Genomic DNA, 14,863 nt, shown 5'->3' on the forward strand with positions numbered 1-14,863 from the left:
ATAAATATATATATATATAAAGTGTATATTGTACTATATGTATATTGTGTGTATGTGTATGTGTATGTGTGTATATATATACAGCAATATTTAAAAAAACAAAAAAAAAATTAATTTTTTATATATATATATAATATATATATATATAAAAAAAATTTTTTTTTAAATTTTTTATATATATATATATATATATATATATATATATATATATATAAAAAATTAAAAAAAATTTTTTTTATATATATATATATATTATATATATATATAAAAAATTAATTTTTTTTTTGTTTTTTTTAAATATTGCTGGAGTACACACAACATATTGATGGCAGTAAGTAGGCCTTGTATGAAACCTATTTAAATGGTGATAAACATGAGTGAATTAAGTAATAAACATTTGTTTGCGCCCAATAACGTTAGAGGCTCACACTTAGTATAGTTCTCAAACATTAGGCCTGTATTATTTAAATACTGTGTTTTCACAAGGAAGCATGAAGTGTATGTTTTTTGTAAATACATCTATACCAGTTTAGATAGTACTATATATACATACACACACACACACACACACACACACACACACACAGTGTGTGTGTGTGTGTGTGTGCATATATGCATACATACTACATATATATTAGTATAAATTCAGAGATGTTCTTGAAACAAGAACACATAAATGATTAAAGGACAACATTACAATGGCCAGCAAAGGTAAGTAATATTTAACACAAAATCCTGCTGTACACGTACAAGAAAGATGTTTGCAGTTAAATAGGTACTTTTATAATTGCATGTGAATAATATGCAGATGCAATGATTACATCAAGTAACACACCCAAATGCAATGTTTTGCTGCAAAGTCAATGGCAGCTTCTCTAAACTTAGCAACTGGCTCCTGGTGGACCATTACTGAACAGACGATAAAAACATAATTATTTATAACACTATTCATTAATTAGGAGTGTTAACATTTCCAAAACTTCACGTGTACAAGAACATATTTGAAAGTTTGGAAACAACACACTCTTCAGCATACATACAATATTAATTAGATAATCTGAAGTCAACAAAACAAGGCCAAAGACATATTTTGTGAATTAGAACATTTATTTTTTTTGTTCCTTTTGAGACCGAGTAACAGGCCTGCTTGTTGTCTCTTGAATTTTCCTTTTTCGTTTGCCACCAACTTTAGCTACAACAGAGCCACTTTGAGTGGCCTCTGGCACTTCTCGGGCAGGGCTTGTGGCCAGTGACTCACCTACAGGGCTTTTGGGCAGTGATTCACCTACAGGGCTTTGGGCAGTGATTCACCTACAGGGCTTTTGGGCAGTGATTCACCTACAGGGCTTTTGGGCAGTGATTCCCCTACAGGGCTTGTGGCCAGTGACTCACCGACAGGGCTTGTGCCCACTGACACATGTGAGCAAGTTGGTAGACACTGCACAAGTGATGGTTGGTCTGTTTCATGTGTGTCTTTTGTTGTTTTTGACCAAAAACTGGTCAGTAGTAACTGCTTGTGTTTTGTTTTTGTGGGCTCCTTTGTAGGTGTCAGCTGCTGATTTTGTACAGATGGCAGCGGTAGTATGTCGTCAGGAACCTGCACAGCAATGTCTGCTACTTGACCGGTAACATTTGGACCTGGTGAATGAAGATCAGAAGCATGTGGTGAAAACTGACCAGCATGAACAGATCCTGCCTGTGAGCTGTTCAAGTTGAATTGTGCTACATTCGTCATTCTCAAGTAATTAGCTTGTGTTTGCTGAACTACTAATGCTTCGAATGAGGTGTTGATTTTTTGCAACTGTTTCGGCACTTCAATGAAGACTCTGTGGAGATGTGCCAATTGTGAAACTGTTTCTTCCTGCAGTGCAATCATCCTTTCCAGCACTGTCATGAGGTCAGAATGGCGACGATTTTCTGCTTCCACAATTTTTCCCTCAGAAGCTACAATTGCATCGTATGTCGTATTTGCTGGACGATTTGGCGGTAAAACAGTTTCAATTGGAACGTCTTCATGGTCACTTGCTTCTATTTGTGTGTCTATGGCGGTGGCGTCATCATCATCATCATCATCATCATAATCCTCTTCATCATGTTCTACAAATAAATGTACATATTATTAAATGTAATGTTAATCTCTGCTGTGTTACTATGTAATTCTACTGTGTCATAAGTAACAACTAACATGTTTCCATAAGTTTTATAACCTCACATTAAAAACTACCTTGACTTAAGAATAATGTTTGGACTCAGTATGAAATATGAATGAATGAAAACTTGCTCTAAACTCACAACTCCTACACGATAGTTAACATCAGTAACACAATACATGTTGCCTTACACTTCATTTTCACATACACTAAGTAATCCTATTTAAAGAAGATGTGCTAAACAAATAATGAACATGACAACATAACATATAGAAGAGCACATATTATATGGCCACCAACTGATACACTCACCTTCTAGGTGTGTTGAGCTGGCTGACCCAGGTGAAGACACTTGTTCCGTCTCAGGTGACACATGTCCTCCAGGGGCAACTATATTTAACAATAACATTAGTTTTACAATTACATGTGTAAATATTGAACAAACAGTTATTGTATGTTCTGTATTTATGAGTACCTAACAGCATCAGTTCCTTTACCCAAAATGTGTGTGTGAAAGTGAACATAAATAGTTGTAATAACAATGTACATGCCTGTGTAGTTAGAAGTTTTGAGTTCCCTAACATACAACATACTATGTTTCTGCAGTAATGCGTGAGGATAAATAGATTAAATTTGTACATAAAAATCATATGTTGTGTAGTGATATCAGTATCATAATGTACATAACTATCATGAGATGACCATTCACAATGGTTATCATGAAGGTGGTCATATTGGAAAAAGTTTTGTTTTTGGTAGAGGATATGTGTGGTACATTAATATAAGATGTGGCACACCTGAATGTGGCTGTGACTCAACAAGACAAGACATGCAGTGTGTGATAATGTGTCGTTGATAGTAGTTCAACTATAGATATGAGTGAACTAATGTGGGACGTACGCTTTGATAAGTAATGAGTTGTTGGGGCATTTAGTAGCTAAAGTGAAGCTTTCAAATGAGTGTGATTAACTTCAGTTGTGCTAGTGAGGTTGTAAGAACGGTATTCCCTTCCCCAAAAAGCCTAATGAGCCACACCTTTCAATTACTTGAAACAGGTGAAAATGGTGTGAACTAAGTTGACCCTAAAATGAGGCTGTAATTAGTGTGTGTGCTGAACCCCACCCCCTCTGTTGAAGTGTATGCTGTGATATTAATTGCAGCTGCTTTAACACAATGGTAGATGAGCTAAATAGTCGTGTGCAGTTTTTAAGTTATGAAAACAATGACATAACATATGATACGTGTGCCTCATTATGCTGTCTGTATATGACTTAAATCAAAAATGGACCTTTTCATTAACAACTATAGATGTGTTAGTGCAAGTGATGTTTGTAGGCCGTTGCATGCAATATATTTGATGCATGCTTAAAATAGGCAGTAATGTCATGTTTGTCGGAGTAAAATAAATAAAATACACAATAATATTCTACATATTTATGTTCTGTACCTGTAGCTAGTAATAATTTCTCATTAACATGTGTTACACATGTGTACTACCCTGTTGTTCCCCATCTTCGCCCACCATCAATTGCTTCCACTGCAGCAATGCATTTTGGGAATTCACATGTAAATGAGCACGCAATGGCACGTGCTATATTAGTTACTGCTTTTAGTAGGACTACAACATATATGTCTATTTAGATATATATATATATATACAGAATCAGACATATACATATATAGATGCAGGTATGCTTATATTGTGAAGACAGTATAAAAAGCAGTGTAAATATGCAAAATAACTGTAAGCAACGACACGCCTAGTACATTAATATTTCTCACCTGGTGGAAATTGTGAGGGATAAATTCCAATATCACGGTCACCAGGTAAGCCTTCCACGACGACGGGAAGTAATTTTGCCCGAAGCAGCTCCTCCAATGGACTTAATATGAGACGTTGTGGTGTGGGCCCACCTCCAGTGCCAGTAGCATGCACGCGTTGGTGTTGTATTTTCTTTTTCAATTTGGACCTAATATCATCAAATCTCTTGTGACAACTCCGCTTGTCCCTCACATGATTCCCACACGCATTGACACCAATGACTATTGTGTCCCACATTTCTTTTCTGCTTGCTGAACTTGTCCGCCCTTGAAAAACATATCAAATATATGAGGTAAATTAATAATAATAGAAGCACCAGTTTCCTACACTGCTAGCTGTTCCAAGAGATAGCAAACATGCTGTTTTAGGTGTAATATGTGAAGCACATGAGCATTCACTACTAAACCTATACATGTAAGCAAGCTTGCATTCATATTGTATGCAGTTATGGCAAATTGACCGCCTGTGTTTAGTTGTCCTTGTAACGCATGATAAAAAGCTGTGTTTCCAGACTAATTAACATAGAAAGATATTGTGAAGCCATATTTGCATATGAACAAAACTCAGATGACCTAGGATCACATGTATTTGAATAATAAATGTAAAGGTACACTTACCTAGTAAATGTCCATATATACTGTCATAGTGCTCCAGAATGCCAGTGACAAGAGCTGTATTTTCCTGGTCATTGAAGCGAGGATTACGTGGCTTCTCCACACGTTTCTTCCGAGCAGGTTTAGGGTCAGAGCTTGGCTGGTGCTGACTGGACTCTCCTTCTTCCAATGGAAGAGCCTCCAAAAGCTGCCCACCAGCAAGCACGCCACCACCATCCACCCCATCAGCAACTGCGCCACCAGCAGCACTCCCAGCACCAGCACTCCCACTCCTAGCACCAGCTCTCCCACTCCTAGCAACAGCACTCACACTCCTAGCAACAGCACTCACACTCCTAGCAACAGCACTCACACTCCTAGCACCAGTACTCACACTCCTAGCACCAGCACTCCCAGCACCAGCACTCCCACTCCCAGCAACAGCACTCCCACTCCCAGCAACAGCACTCCCACTCCCAGCAACACCACACGCAGCACCAGCACTCCCACTCCCTGCAACACCACTCTCACTCTCAGCAACATCACTCCCCTGAACAGTACGTTCACTCCGACGCGTACTCGCACGAGTAGCACTCCCACTCCCACCAGCATCACTCTTCCCACGCTTTGCGGGCATACTTCCAGCACTCACAAAAAACAGACAAGAAATGTACAGCCAATCACACGAAACACTTCCACATATAAAACAAGACAAAGATGTAAACAAAACAACAATGGACAAAGCTCACCCAATACACAACAAGTCTCTCAGTCAATATGCAAATGTTCAAACAGCCAGCTCTGTGCGTCTCTCTCTCTCTCACTCCCAACAACACAGAGAATGATTAGCAGTACACGTTGCCTTTAAATATGGCGCGCAATCCAAAACATGCTTGTTTCGCCTGATTCAGCAAGATTTGTGATTGGGCAACCTAACAGCACCGCGCCACGCACGCCGATACACCTGTGTGTGATCGGCTAATCATCGTGAGAGTGGGCGGATTTGTTTTCGGCTTGATTTTGAATGTATTCGGCACTTACTGCATACGGAGAGGAAAAATCGCCAATAACATGACTAATCGGTAAGATTGCCGATTTCACATAATCGACGCTTACTGCATGAGGCCCTATATGAGTTAGTTATTTTTATTCCTAAGTATTTTATGTGGGAGGTGTTCCATTTATATTTATAATTCGACTGCAGTAGTCTCCAAGTGGGGCTGGGAGGGTGAGGTTAAGGGCTTCGGATTTGTCCATGTTTATCCTGTAGTCTGAGACCTGGCTAAATTGGTCTAATAGTTTCTGTAAATTGGGGAGGGAAATGTGTGGGTCGGCGAGTGTCAGAATGACATCGTCAGCGAAAAGCGATATTTTATATTCTATGTCGGCGATTGTAATGCCTTTGATGTTTGGTTCGACTCTAATTTGGGCCGCTACCGGCTCGATTGAGATCGCAAATAATAGGGGGGAAAGGGGGCAGCCCTGTCTGGTTCCATTTTTTATTGGGATTGAGTTTGACTGTCCGCCTGGGAGTTTTAGGTATGCGGTGGGGTTCTGATATAGGGCACGGACTCCCTCTAGGAAGGGGCCTGTAAAGCCAAATGTAATCATAGTTTGGTCGAGGAAGGTCCATTTTATCCGGTCAAATGCCTTCTCGGCGTCCAGGCTTAGGCCTCGGCCAGGCTCCCTGCTGGCTTGCTGAGGCGTGCTGAGGCGCAGGGAAAGCGGGTGCTTTCCCTGGCCTTGCGGTTGCTTAACGCACGCGCCGTCAGCGGGCCGTCAGGGGGCGGGCCAGTGACATCACGGAGCTGGTTCGCCCTCATTGGGGGAACCGCTCACGTGACCGTCCTGTCGCGCCAGCAAGCGGGGGAATTGTAAATTCCCCTAAGACCTGCGCTTCCGCGCACTTGCGTAAGCGCAGGTGAGCCCCTAATAAAGCCGATCTAATTGCGGCTGTAGGGGCTCAGTGCTGAGTGGGAGCGCACGTCAGCATGCTTCCGCCAGCAAGCTCTAATCATGGCCGAGGCCTTAGTATCATGGCTTGGAGTTTATTGAGATGCACGTGGTCGATAATGTCAATGATTTTGCGGGTGTTGTCAGAGGCCTGTCTTCCTGACACAAAGCCCACTTGGTCTATATGAATTAGTCTGGGGAGAATAGGATTTAGCCTGTTTGCAAGGATCTTGCTGAAGAGTTTAAGATCTGTGTTAAGCAGGGAGATCGGTCTGTAATTACCGCATTGTAGCGGGTCCCTTCCTTCCTTGTGGATAATAGCTAGGTTGGCAGCCGAAATTGTGCCTGGGATCAGTTCTCCTTCTAGGAAGGAGTTGAACATATCGATTAGGAAGGGGAAAAGGGATGTTGTGAATTTTTTGTAGTAGGCGTTGGAAAAGCCGTCAGGGCCTGGAGTTTTGGCTATTTTAAGAGAGCTTATGGCTTGGGTCAGTTCCTCTTGTGAGATTTTTTGGTTCCGGGTTTCGAGTTCCTCCTTAGTTAGAGAGGGTAGATTACACAGAGCCAGGTATTGGGAGGCTAATTCGGTACTATCCTTCTCTTGGTTAGGAGGATGAAGATTGTAAAGATCTTCATAGAAGTTCGCAAACTGCTAAGCAATTTATTTCTAACATAGGAGATCTGGCCACTTTTTGTGCGAATATTTGTGATTTGGGCTTTTTCCTTTATACCTCTGAGTTTTGAGGCCAGGAGTTTATCTTCCTTGTTACCCCTGTCGTAGAACCTTTGATTGGTCCATTTTAGTGCTCTCTCTACCTCTTCGAGCTGGGAAAGTTTTAGCTCTGTTCTTTTTTTGTCAAGTATTCTAAATAATCTTTTGGAGGGGGCCTTTTTATGTTGTTGCTCTAGGGCTAGGATCTTATCCGTTAGTGCTTTTTGCATTTTAAGCTTCATTTGTTTCTTGTGGGAGGCTAGCGAGATAAGATCTCCTCTAATTGTAGCTTTGTGTGCTTCCCAGAGCGTTGCCGCTGCTGAGACAGAACCTCTGTTTATTTCAAAGAATGAGGCTAGTTTTTGTTTGATTGACTCCACTATCTGTGGATCGTTGAGGAGGGAGTCATTGAGTTTCCACTTATATGCAGAGTTCTTAACAAAGGGCAGGGAGAGGGTCAATTCGACTGGTGCGTGATCGGACCATGTGATAGGGCCTATATTGGAGTGGGAGGATGCCTGGAGAATGTTAGTGGTGCCTAGAAAATAGTCGATCCGCGAGTAAGACTGATGCGGAGCTGAGTAGAACGTGTAGTTCCTCTGGCCCACGTGCTGGGCCCTCCAGACATCCATTAGAGAGAAGTTTTGTAAGATCTCTCTGAATTTTTTGGTCTTTTTCTGAGTTTGGGCGGTGTGGGTGGTTGTGGGCAGTGTGGATTTATCGTGGTCTGGGGAGAGGACCATATTAAAGTCTCCAACCACTAGTAATAGTGGTGCAGGTGGGGGGGAGGGGGGAGGGAATGAAGGGGAGGGGGGGAATGGGGAGGGGGGGAACGGGAGGGGGGGTTGGATGGAGGACGGGGGGAGGGGGGGAAATGCGTTAGAAACATTATATTGGAACATACATGGAACTCAGTTAGTCGTGCATATTTGACATAATATTGAACTTCTGTAGTGAGCTTTGGGGGGATCAAACCATTGGATGTGAGGGTGTGGAGGTGAGCGGGGAGTTGGGCTTGTGGGTTGGGGGGGGGGGAGAGGGGGAGGTTAGAATTATACGACTTCCCTTAGGGGCTGTTAGAGAGGGGTATAAGTCCTCTACTCAGGGTTTCCGAGCTCGTGCAGCAGCTGTTAGTCCTGGGGGGTTTCCCTTCTGCTTTGTCCGGCTGCTGAGGCTTGGTGAGCCAGATTGTCCGGGGGAGAGTGTTCCTGGGATGTGCTCAGCGTCTCTGGCCAGAGATAATCCGCATTCTCCAGGCCTCCGTAGATCGTTGCGCGGTGAGGTACGCTGGCAGCCGTTTTTTCGTGGTTCTGGCTCTGTCCGTGTGGAGGGAGGATAGGTCTCATGGGGAGCTTTCCAATCAGCGGTTCCTCGGGAGGGATCCAGGGAGACAAGGAGGCAGCAGCCGGGCGAGGAGTGGTGTGGTAAGTCTGAGCGCGGTGGGGCGAGGTGAAGCGAGGCGAGGGAGGGGAGGGGGGGGGGTTGGGTGTTGCGGACGGTTTTGATTAGGGGTATGCCACTGTGGGGGAGGTGGAGGGAGGGGTGGGGAGTAGGGGGGGGATGCGGTGCCATCCACTAACGGAGCATCCCTTTAACAGCTAATGGGGAAGAGCAGGGTTGCGCTTAAGAAAGTGAGTAGGTTGCTTGGTATGGGGGTGCCCGTGTGGGGGAGCAGAGAGATGGGCCATCTGGCAAGTAGCTGGGTGGTGTTTTGCTCAGTGGGTCCTCTGGTTGGCGAGACGTTCAGAAGCTCGTGGGGTCTCCGTGGACTCTGGCCGTGCCATGGGGGAGTGATGCCGAGGGCCTTTAGGAAGTCAATCGAGTCCTCAGGATCCGAGATGGTAAAAAATCTGCCATTCCTGGGCACTATTCATTTGAAGGGGAAGCCCCATCGATATTTAACTCCCCGATCTCGTAGGAGAGTTGTGGGGGCTTCATCTCCTTCCTCTTTATGACAGTGGTCCTGGATAAGTCACTGAAGATCTGGATGGTGTAATCGTCCACTTGAACATCTCCTGCCCCTCTTGCGGCCGACATTATCCTTTCCTTTGCAGTGTAAGCGTGAAACTTCACTATCACGTCCCTGGGCCGGTTCGGGTCTGGGGATTTTGGTCCCAGGGCTCTGTGTGCCCTATCAAGCTGGAGGTTGTGCTCAGACAGCTCAGGAACTAGGCTTAGGAATACTTTCTTGAGGTAGGTTTGAATAGATTCTGTCGGCACTGACTCAGGGATACCTCTCAAGCGTAGATTTTGCCTTCGGTCACGGTTTTCATGGTCCTCGAGGGTGCTTTTAAGTTCTGCGATTTCATGACCCATTCTGGCCATATCATCTTCTGTGTTGGAGTGGGCTGTCGAAACGGCGTCCATTTTGGTCTCCAGTACCTCGGTTAGCGTGGTGAGGGTGCCCAGGTCTGATCTGATGCCCTGGAGGGCCGTCCCTAGGTCTTCCAGAAAGCCCCTTCTCATTCTGAGGAACAGGGACTCGAAGAAGTCTTTATTTAGTTCCTGTTGGTCCGGATTGAGTTGGCCGAGCATTGTGGCCTCCGCGGTGTGTGCGAGCTCCTCACCTCCATCTTGGGAGTCAGAGGACGGCTCCATCTGGCACTGTGCGGGCGGAAAGAATTTTGTTACTGGGTTTTGGGTTCTCCTCTGCTGCTTTCCTGCCATGTCCGTGGGTTCAGGGAGGGTACTGGCCACTTTTGTTTGTTTTTTCAGCAGTGTGGGGTGCTTAATTTAATCCCTTTCTTTGGAGGGCGTCGGGAGCTCTTCACCTAGCCAACCATTCACGGTGACGTCACCGGAAGTCCATCTCAATATATATTTTTAACCCTATATAGGGCTTGGGAAGGTGGCGACAATGCAGGTAGCTTTGTGGCTCGGTTACGCATACATGCCTGCTGACGTTTAAATCTATTTTAAATGTAACAAGTCTGTCCATTTTATTGTGGGATGGCTGGAATCAAGGGGGATGGAATTCAGCAATTAAGGGTCAATATTTGCCTTCTGTGATACCCTTGAAGAAGGAATATTCTGTAAGAGAGATACTAAACTAAGGTTAGCAATTCCTGTCCCTGACAAAAGTAGTCAGTCCACTGAATGTGAATGAATTCTTTTAGTTTACAGGTTAACTTCTTAAGGGACTCGCAACACATTGGTCTATGCAGCCTGCAAAGGGGTTGATGTATTAGATCTGTTGCTGGGTGGGACATGTAGAATAAATAGATAGATTTACCAATTTTACCCATTCAATGCTGGAAAGATCTGAAACAAAAATGATATATATATATACACTGTGACAAACGGCTTACTCCTGGGGCTCCGCCATCTGTCCGGGAATGTTAGAACACGGTCTTTTAGGGTAGGTTAAATGACGAGGCGTAATGTGCTGTTCCTTTAAACAGGCTTCTGTCTGGTTTATTCAGTCCCAGGCACTGAGACTGCCACATGGAATACCAAATAATACATAAGCAAACCAAACCCTGCTCGCCTGAGCAATAACTTAACTTAAGGTTTTCCCTGACTGGGGTTGGAATGGCTTATCCACTTCCAACAACAAAAATAAGTAACTTTGTAGTTTTAGAAAAAAGGAACAGAATGATTTAAGCTGTTTGGTGAGAGGCGTTTCCCCTCTCTGCTTCCAGCAGCCTTCCTGCCTCCAGGCTCTTGGGGAGAGGGAAGAGGAACCAGGAAATCAGTCTTAAATACCTGATTTCTAACTAGCAGGACAGGTGACAGAAATCAGGCAGCAGACAAACTCTGGTCTGGATCCCTCGTCCCTCAGTTCCAGCACTTGCCAAACTGTGGGATGGAGTGCATGCATTCTGAGGCTGCACTTTTCAGCCTAAACAGGATAGAAACTGTTCAGTATCCTGGGAGACCTATATATGGAATTTATTACCATACCCTGGTTTCTGTCACATATCCTCCCCTCCAGCTCAGACCTCGAGGAATGAGCGACCATGGATATTAGGGAGTGCATCCTTGACAACCCATCAGCATTGCCATGTTTGTGCCCTGACCTGTGTTCAACAGAAAATTTAAAGGGTTGTAGGCTTAGGAACCACCTGGTCACTCTAGCATTCTTCTCTCTGTTTTGACACATCCAGGTGAGGGGTGCATGATCTGTGACCAACCGGAATTTTCTCCCCAACAGATAGTATTTGAGCGTCTCTACAGCCCACTTTATTGCGAGACACTCTTTCTCGACAATGGAGTAATTTTTCTCCTGGGGATTTAGTTTCCTACTTAAATAAAGGATGGGGTGCTCCTCACCTTGAGACTCCTGGGAGAGTACAGTCCCCAGCCCTACCTCAGATGCGTCGGTTTGGAAAAAAAAATCTGTAGAGAAGTCAGGTGTGACCAACACTGGTTGGGCATAGAGAGCTTCTTTCAGGCTTCTAAAGGCCTGTTCGGTTTCGGGGGACCACTTTACCATTAGCGGCCCTCTTGCTTTTGTGAGGTCGGTTAGTGGGGTTGCCTTAGTTGCAAAATTGGGAATAAACCTTCTATAGTAACCAATTAATCCCAAAAAGGTCCTTACTTGTTTTTTTGTAACTGGCCTTGGCCAATTTTGTATCGCCTCTACTTTGAGTGTTTGGGGTTTGAGTAAACCTATGCCAAAAGAATACCCCAGATACTTTGCCTCCTCCAGACCAATAGTGCATTTAGCAGGGTTAGCAGTTAGTCCAGCAGACCGAACTGCGTCAAGCACAGCTTGGACCTTTGGAAGGTGGGATTGCCAATCTTCACTATGGATTACGACATCATCCAGGTAGGCGGCAGCGTACCGAGCATGTGGTTTTAAAATTTTGTCCATCATTCTTTGGAAAGAGGCGGGAGCTCCATGTAAGCCAAAAGGCAGCACCCTATACTGAAAGAGGCTGTCTGGGGTTGAGAAGGCCGTCTTTTCTTTTGCCCTTTCTGTGAGGGGAACCTGCCAGTACCCTTTTGTTAGGTCTAGGGTCGTGAGATATCGGACTTTGCCCAGTGTCTCTACCAGTTCATCAACCCTGGGCATAGGATAAGTATCAAATTTTGACACAGCGTTTGTTTACGGTAGTCATTGCAAAACCTTGTTGTACCGTCTGGCTTTGGGACTAAAACTATAGAGCTGTTCCACCCACTTTGGGATTCCTCAATTACGCCTAGTTTTAGCATTTTTGTAACCTCTAAACTTATAGCCTCTCTTTTGGCCTCCGGGATTCGATACGGTTTAAGGTTAACTCGGACCCCCGGTTCAGAGACTAGGTCATGTTCAATTACGCTAGTTCTACCTGGCTGTGTAGAGAAGACTTCTTTGTTTCTTCTCACTAAATTCTGGACCTCTCGTTTCTGATGAATGGACAGGGTTTCAGCTATGCTAACCTCTGGGTCAATTTCTCGATTCTCTGACGGACCTGGGGGTACTAGGGTTAACAAGACCTCTCTATCTTTCCAGGGCTTAAGTATGTTTACATGGTAAATTTGCTCAGGTTTCCTCCTACCTGGCTGTCTCACCTTATAATTTACTTCTCCCACTCTTTCCAAGACCTCATATGACCCATGCCACTTAGCAAGGAATTTACTCTCTATGGTGGGGACCAGAACTAGCACCCTATCGTCTGGAAAAAAAAATTCTGACCCTAGTACCCTTATTATACGTATTCCTCTGTGCCTCTTTAGCTTTTTCCATGTGTTCCCTCACTATAGGCAGGACTGCAGCTATGCGGTCCTGCATCTGGGCAACATTCTCTATTACACTTCTGTATGGAGTAACCTCGTGTTCCCAAGTCTCTTTGGCTATATCCAGTAAGCCCCTTGGGTGTCAGCCATACAATAGTTCAAACGGGGAGAAGCCTGTGGATGATTGGGGAACCTCCCTAATGGCAAATAACAGGTATGGTAACAAACAATCCCAGTTTTTCCCATCCTTATCGACCGCCCGGCGTAACATGCTTTTTAAGGTTTTATTGAATCGTTCCACTAAACCATCTGTTTGTGGATGATAGACTGAGGTTCTGAGATGCTTGATTTTTAGGAGTTTACATAGCTCTTTCGTTACTTGGGACATAAATGGTGTTCCCTGGTCAGTTAAGATCTCTTTAGGAATTCCGACCCGGGTAAACAGGACTATTAACTCTTTTGCTATGTTTTTAGCAGAGGTGCTACGTAGGGGAATTGCCTCCGGATATCAGTGGCATAATCTAATATTACCAATATATGCTGATGTCCCCTAGCAGACTTTATTAGGGGTCCTACTAGATCCATAGCAATCCGGTCAAATGGTACATCTATTATGGGAAGGGGTACCAATGGGCTACGATACGCTTTGAACGGGGCGGTGATCTGACATTCTGGGCATAAGGAGCAATTATTTGTAATTTCTGCCAGAACCCCAGGCCAATAGAAGCTTTGGAGAACCTTTTCTTTTGTCTTTTCCACCCCTAGGTGTCCCCCCAATGGGTGACTATGTGCGAGGTGTAATACTACATTACGGAATGTCCGTGGTACCAACAATTGTTTAGTTATAATTGATTTCCTTTTATCAACCCGATATACTAGGTCATTCTCTACCTCGAAGTAGGGGTAGGCAAGTGACCTATCTGGTTGGCCCGGAGTACTATTCTGGTCCCGTATATTCCCCCTTGCTTCTGCTAATGTGGGGTCTTCCCACTGGGCCTTTATTAAAACTCCCAGGACTGACCTCTAGGTCAGCGAAGGTCTTATCCTGTTCTGGGGTGGTAAGCGCCTGTTCAACATCTTTATTTGGGGTATTCCCTACCAAGGTGGCCATGAGAAAGGGGATTTTACAGCACTCTTCCTCTTTCCCCTTTTTATTTGGGCCCTCGTCAACCTCCATTTCTGAAAAAGGGACAGGATTTGTTTCTTCTGTTACTTCTTAATGGTCCGCTATTGAACTCTGGGCGCTATTTTGAGAGGAGGACCACATTTTTAGAAAATGGGGAAAGTCGGTCCCTATTAACACATCATGTGCCAGTTTGGGTACTATATCCACTTTGAAATCTAAAAAAACAAACTCTGTTTCAATAAGAACATCAACAGTGGAATATTCGTGATTATCCCCATGTATACAACATATTGCCACTCTTTGTGAACTGTTTACCTGTTTTTTCCCAATAGGCAACAGGTATTCGGACACTAGTGTAACCATACTCCCAGAGTCAAGTAGTGCCCGAACCCTCTTACCATTTACTTTTACAAATGCCCAGAGATGGTTATTCAAGGGGTCCTCTGGGCTAGGGCCCATACATTGAGACCACAACTAATAAGGTTCAACGCTATTGCATTGCATTGGTTCAGCATTTAGTGGGCAGACTTTCGCGGTGTGGCCCCTCTCATAACAATTTACACATTTAGGTACATAGTCTGTGTCACACTTAGAGCCCTTTTTCGGCTCTCCATGTTGGCTGTTGCCCTTAGTATGCGAGCCACTGTTGCTGGTACTGTGTGAAGGCGGTCATCGCTCTTCAGCCCCCCTTAACCCTGGTACCCTTTTACCGTCTCTGGAAGAGTCCTGGAACCTTAGGTAGTGGGGATGCTCTATGACTGTGGGTTGCAGGTGCTCATCTGCTGCATTGTACCTTTCTACGAGGGCCACCAGCTCATCTGCATTGTGGGGGTCACTCTGACTGAC

The 14,863-nt window shown here is 44.4% G+C and overlaps 1 protein-coding gene across 1 annotated transcript in view; it reads right to left on the reverse strand.

The window, feature by feature from the left end:
- Positions 1 to 7,460, reverse strand: part of LOC142492396 (uncharacterized) — a 46,871-nt gene extending 39,411 nt beyond the window's left edge. The window contains exons 1-3 of the mRNA XM_075595040.1: positions 7,250 to 7,460; positions 2,463 to 2,540; positions 1,312 to 2,097 (exon numbers count right to left, since the gene is read on the reverse strand). Of these exons, the coding sequence (XP_075451155.1) occupies positions 1,312 to 2,097; positions 2,463 to 2,540; positions 7,250 to 7,460 (1,075 nt within the window). The remainder of the gene's footprint in view (positions 1 to 1,311; positions 2,098 to 2,462; positions 2,541 to 7,249) is intronic.
- Between the last annotated feature and the right edge of the window lie 7,403 nt (positions 7,461 to 14,863).

This window comes from Ascaphus truei, chromosome 4 (assembly GCF_040206685.1).
Source record: "Ascaphus truei isolate aAscTru1 chromosome 4, aAscTru1.hap1, whole genome shotgun sequence".
NCBI classification, from domain to species: domain Eukaryota; kingdom Metazoa; phylum Chordata; class Amphibia; order Anura; family Ascaphidae; genus Ascaphus; species Ascaphus truei.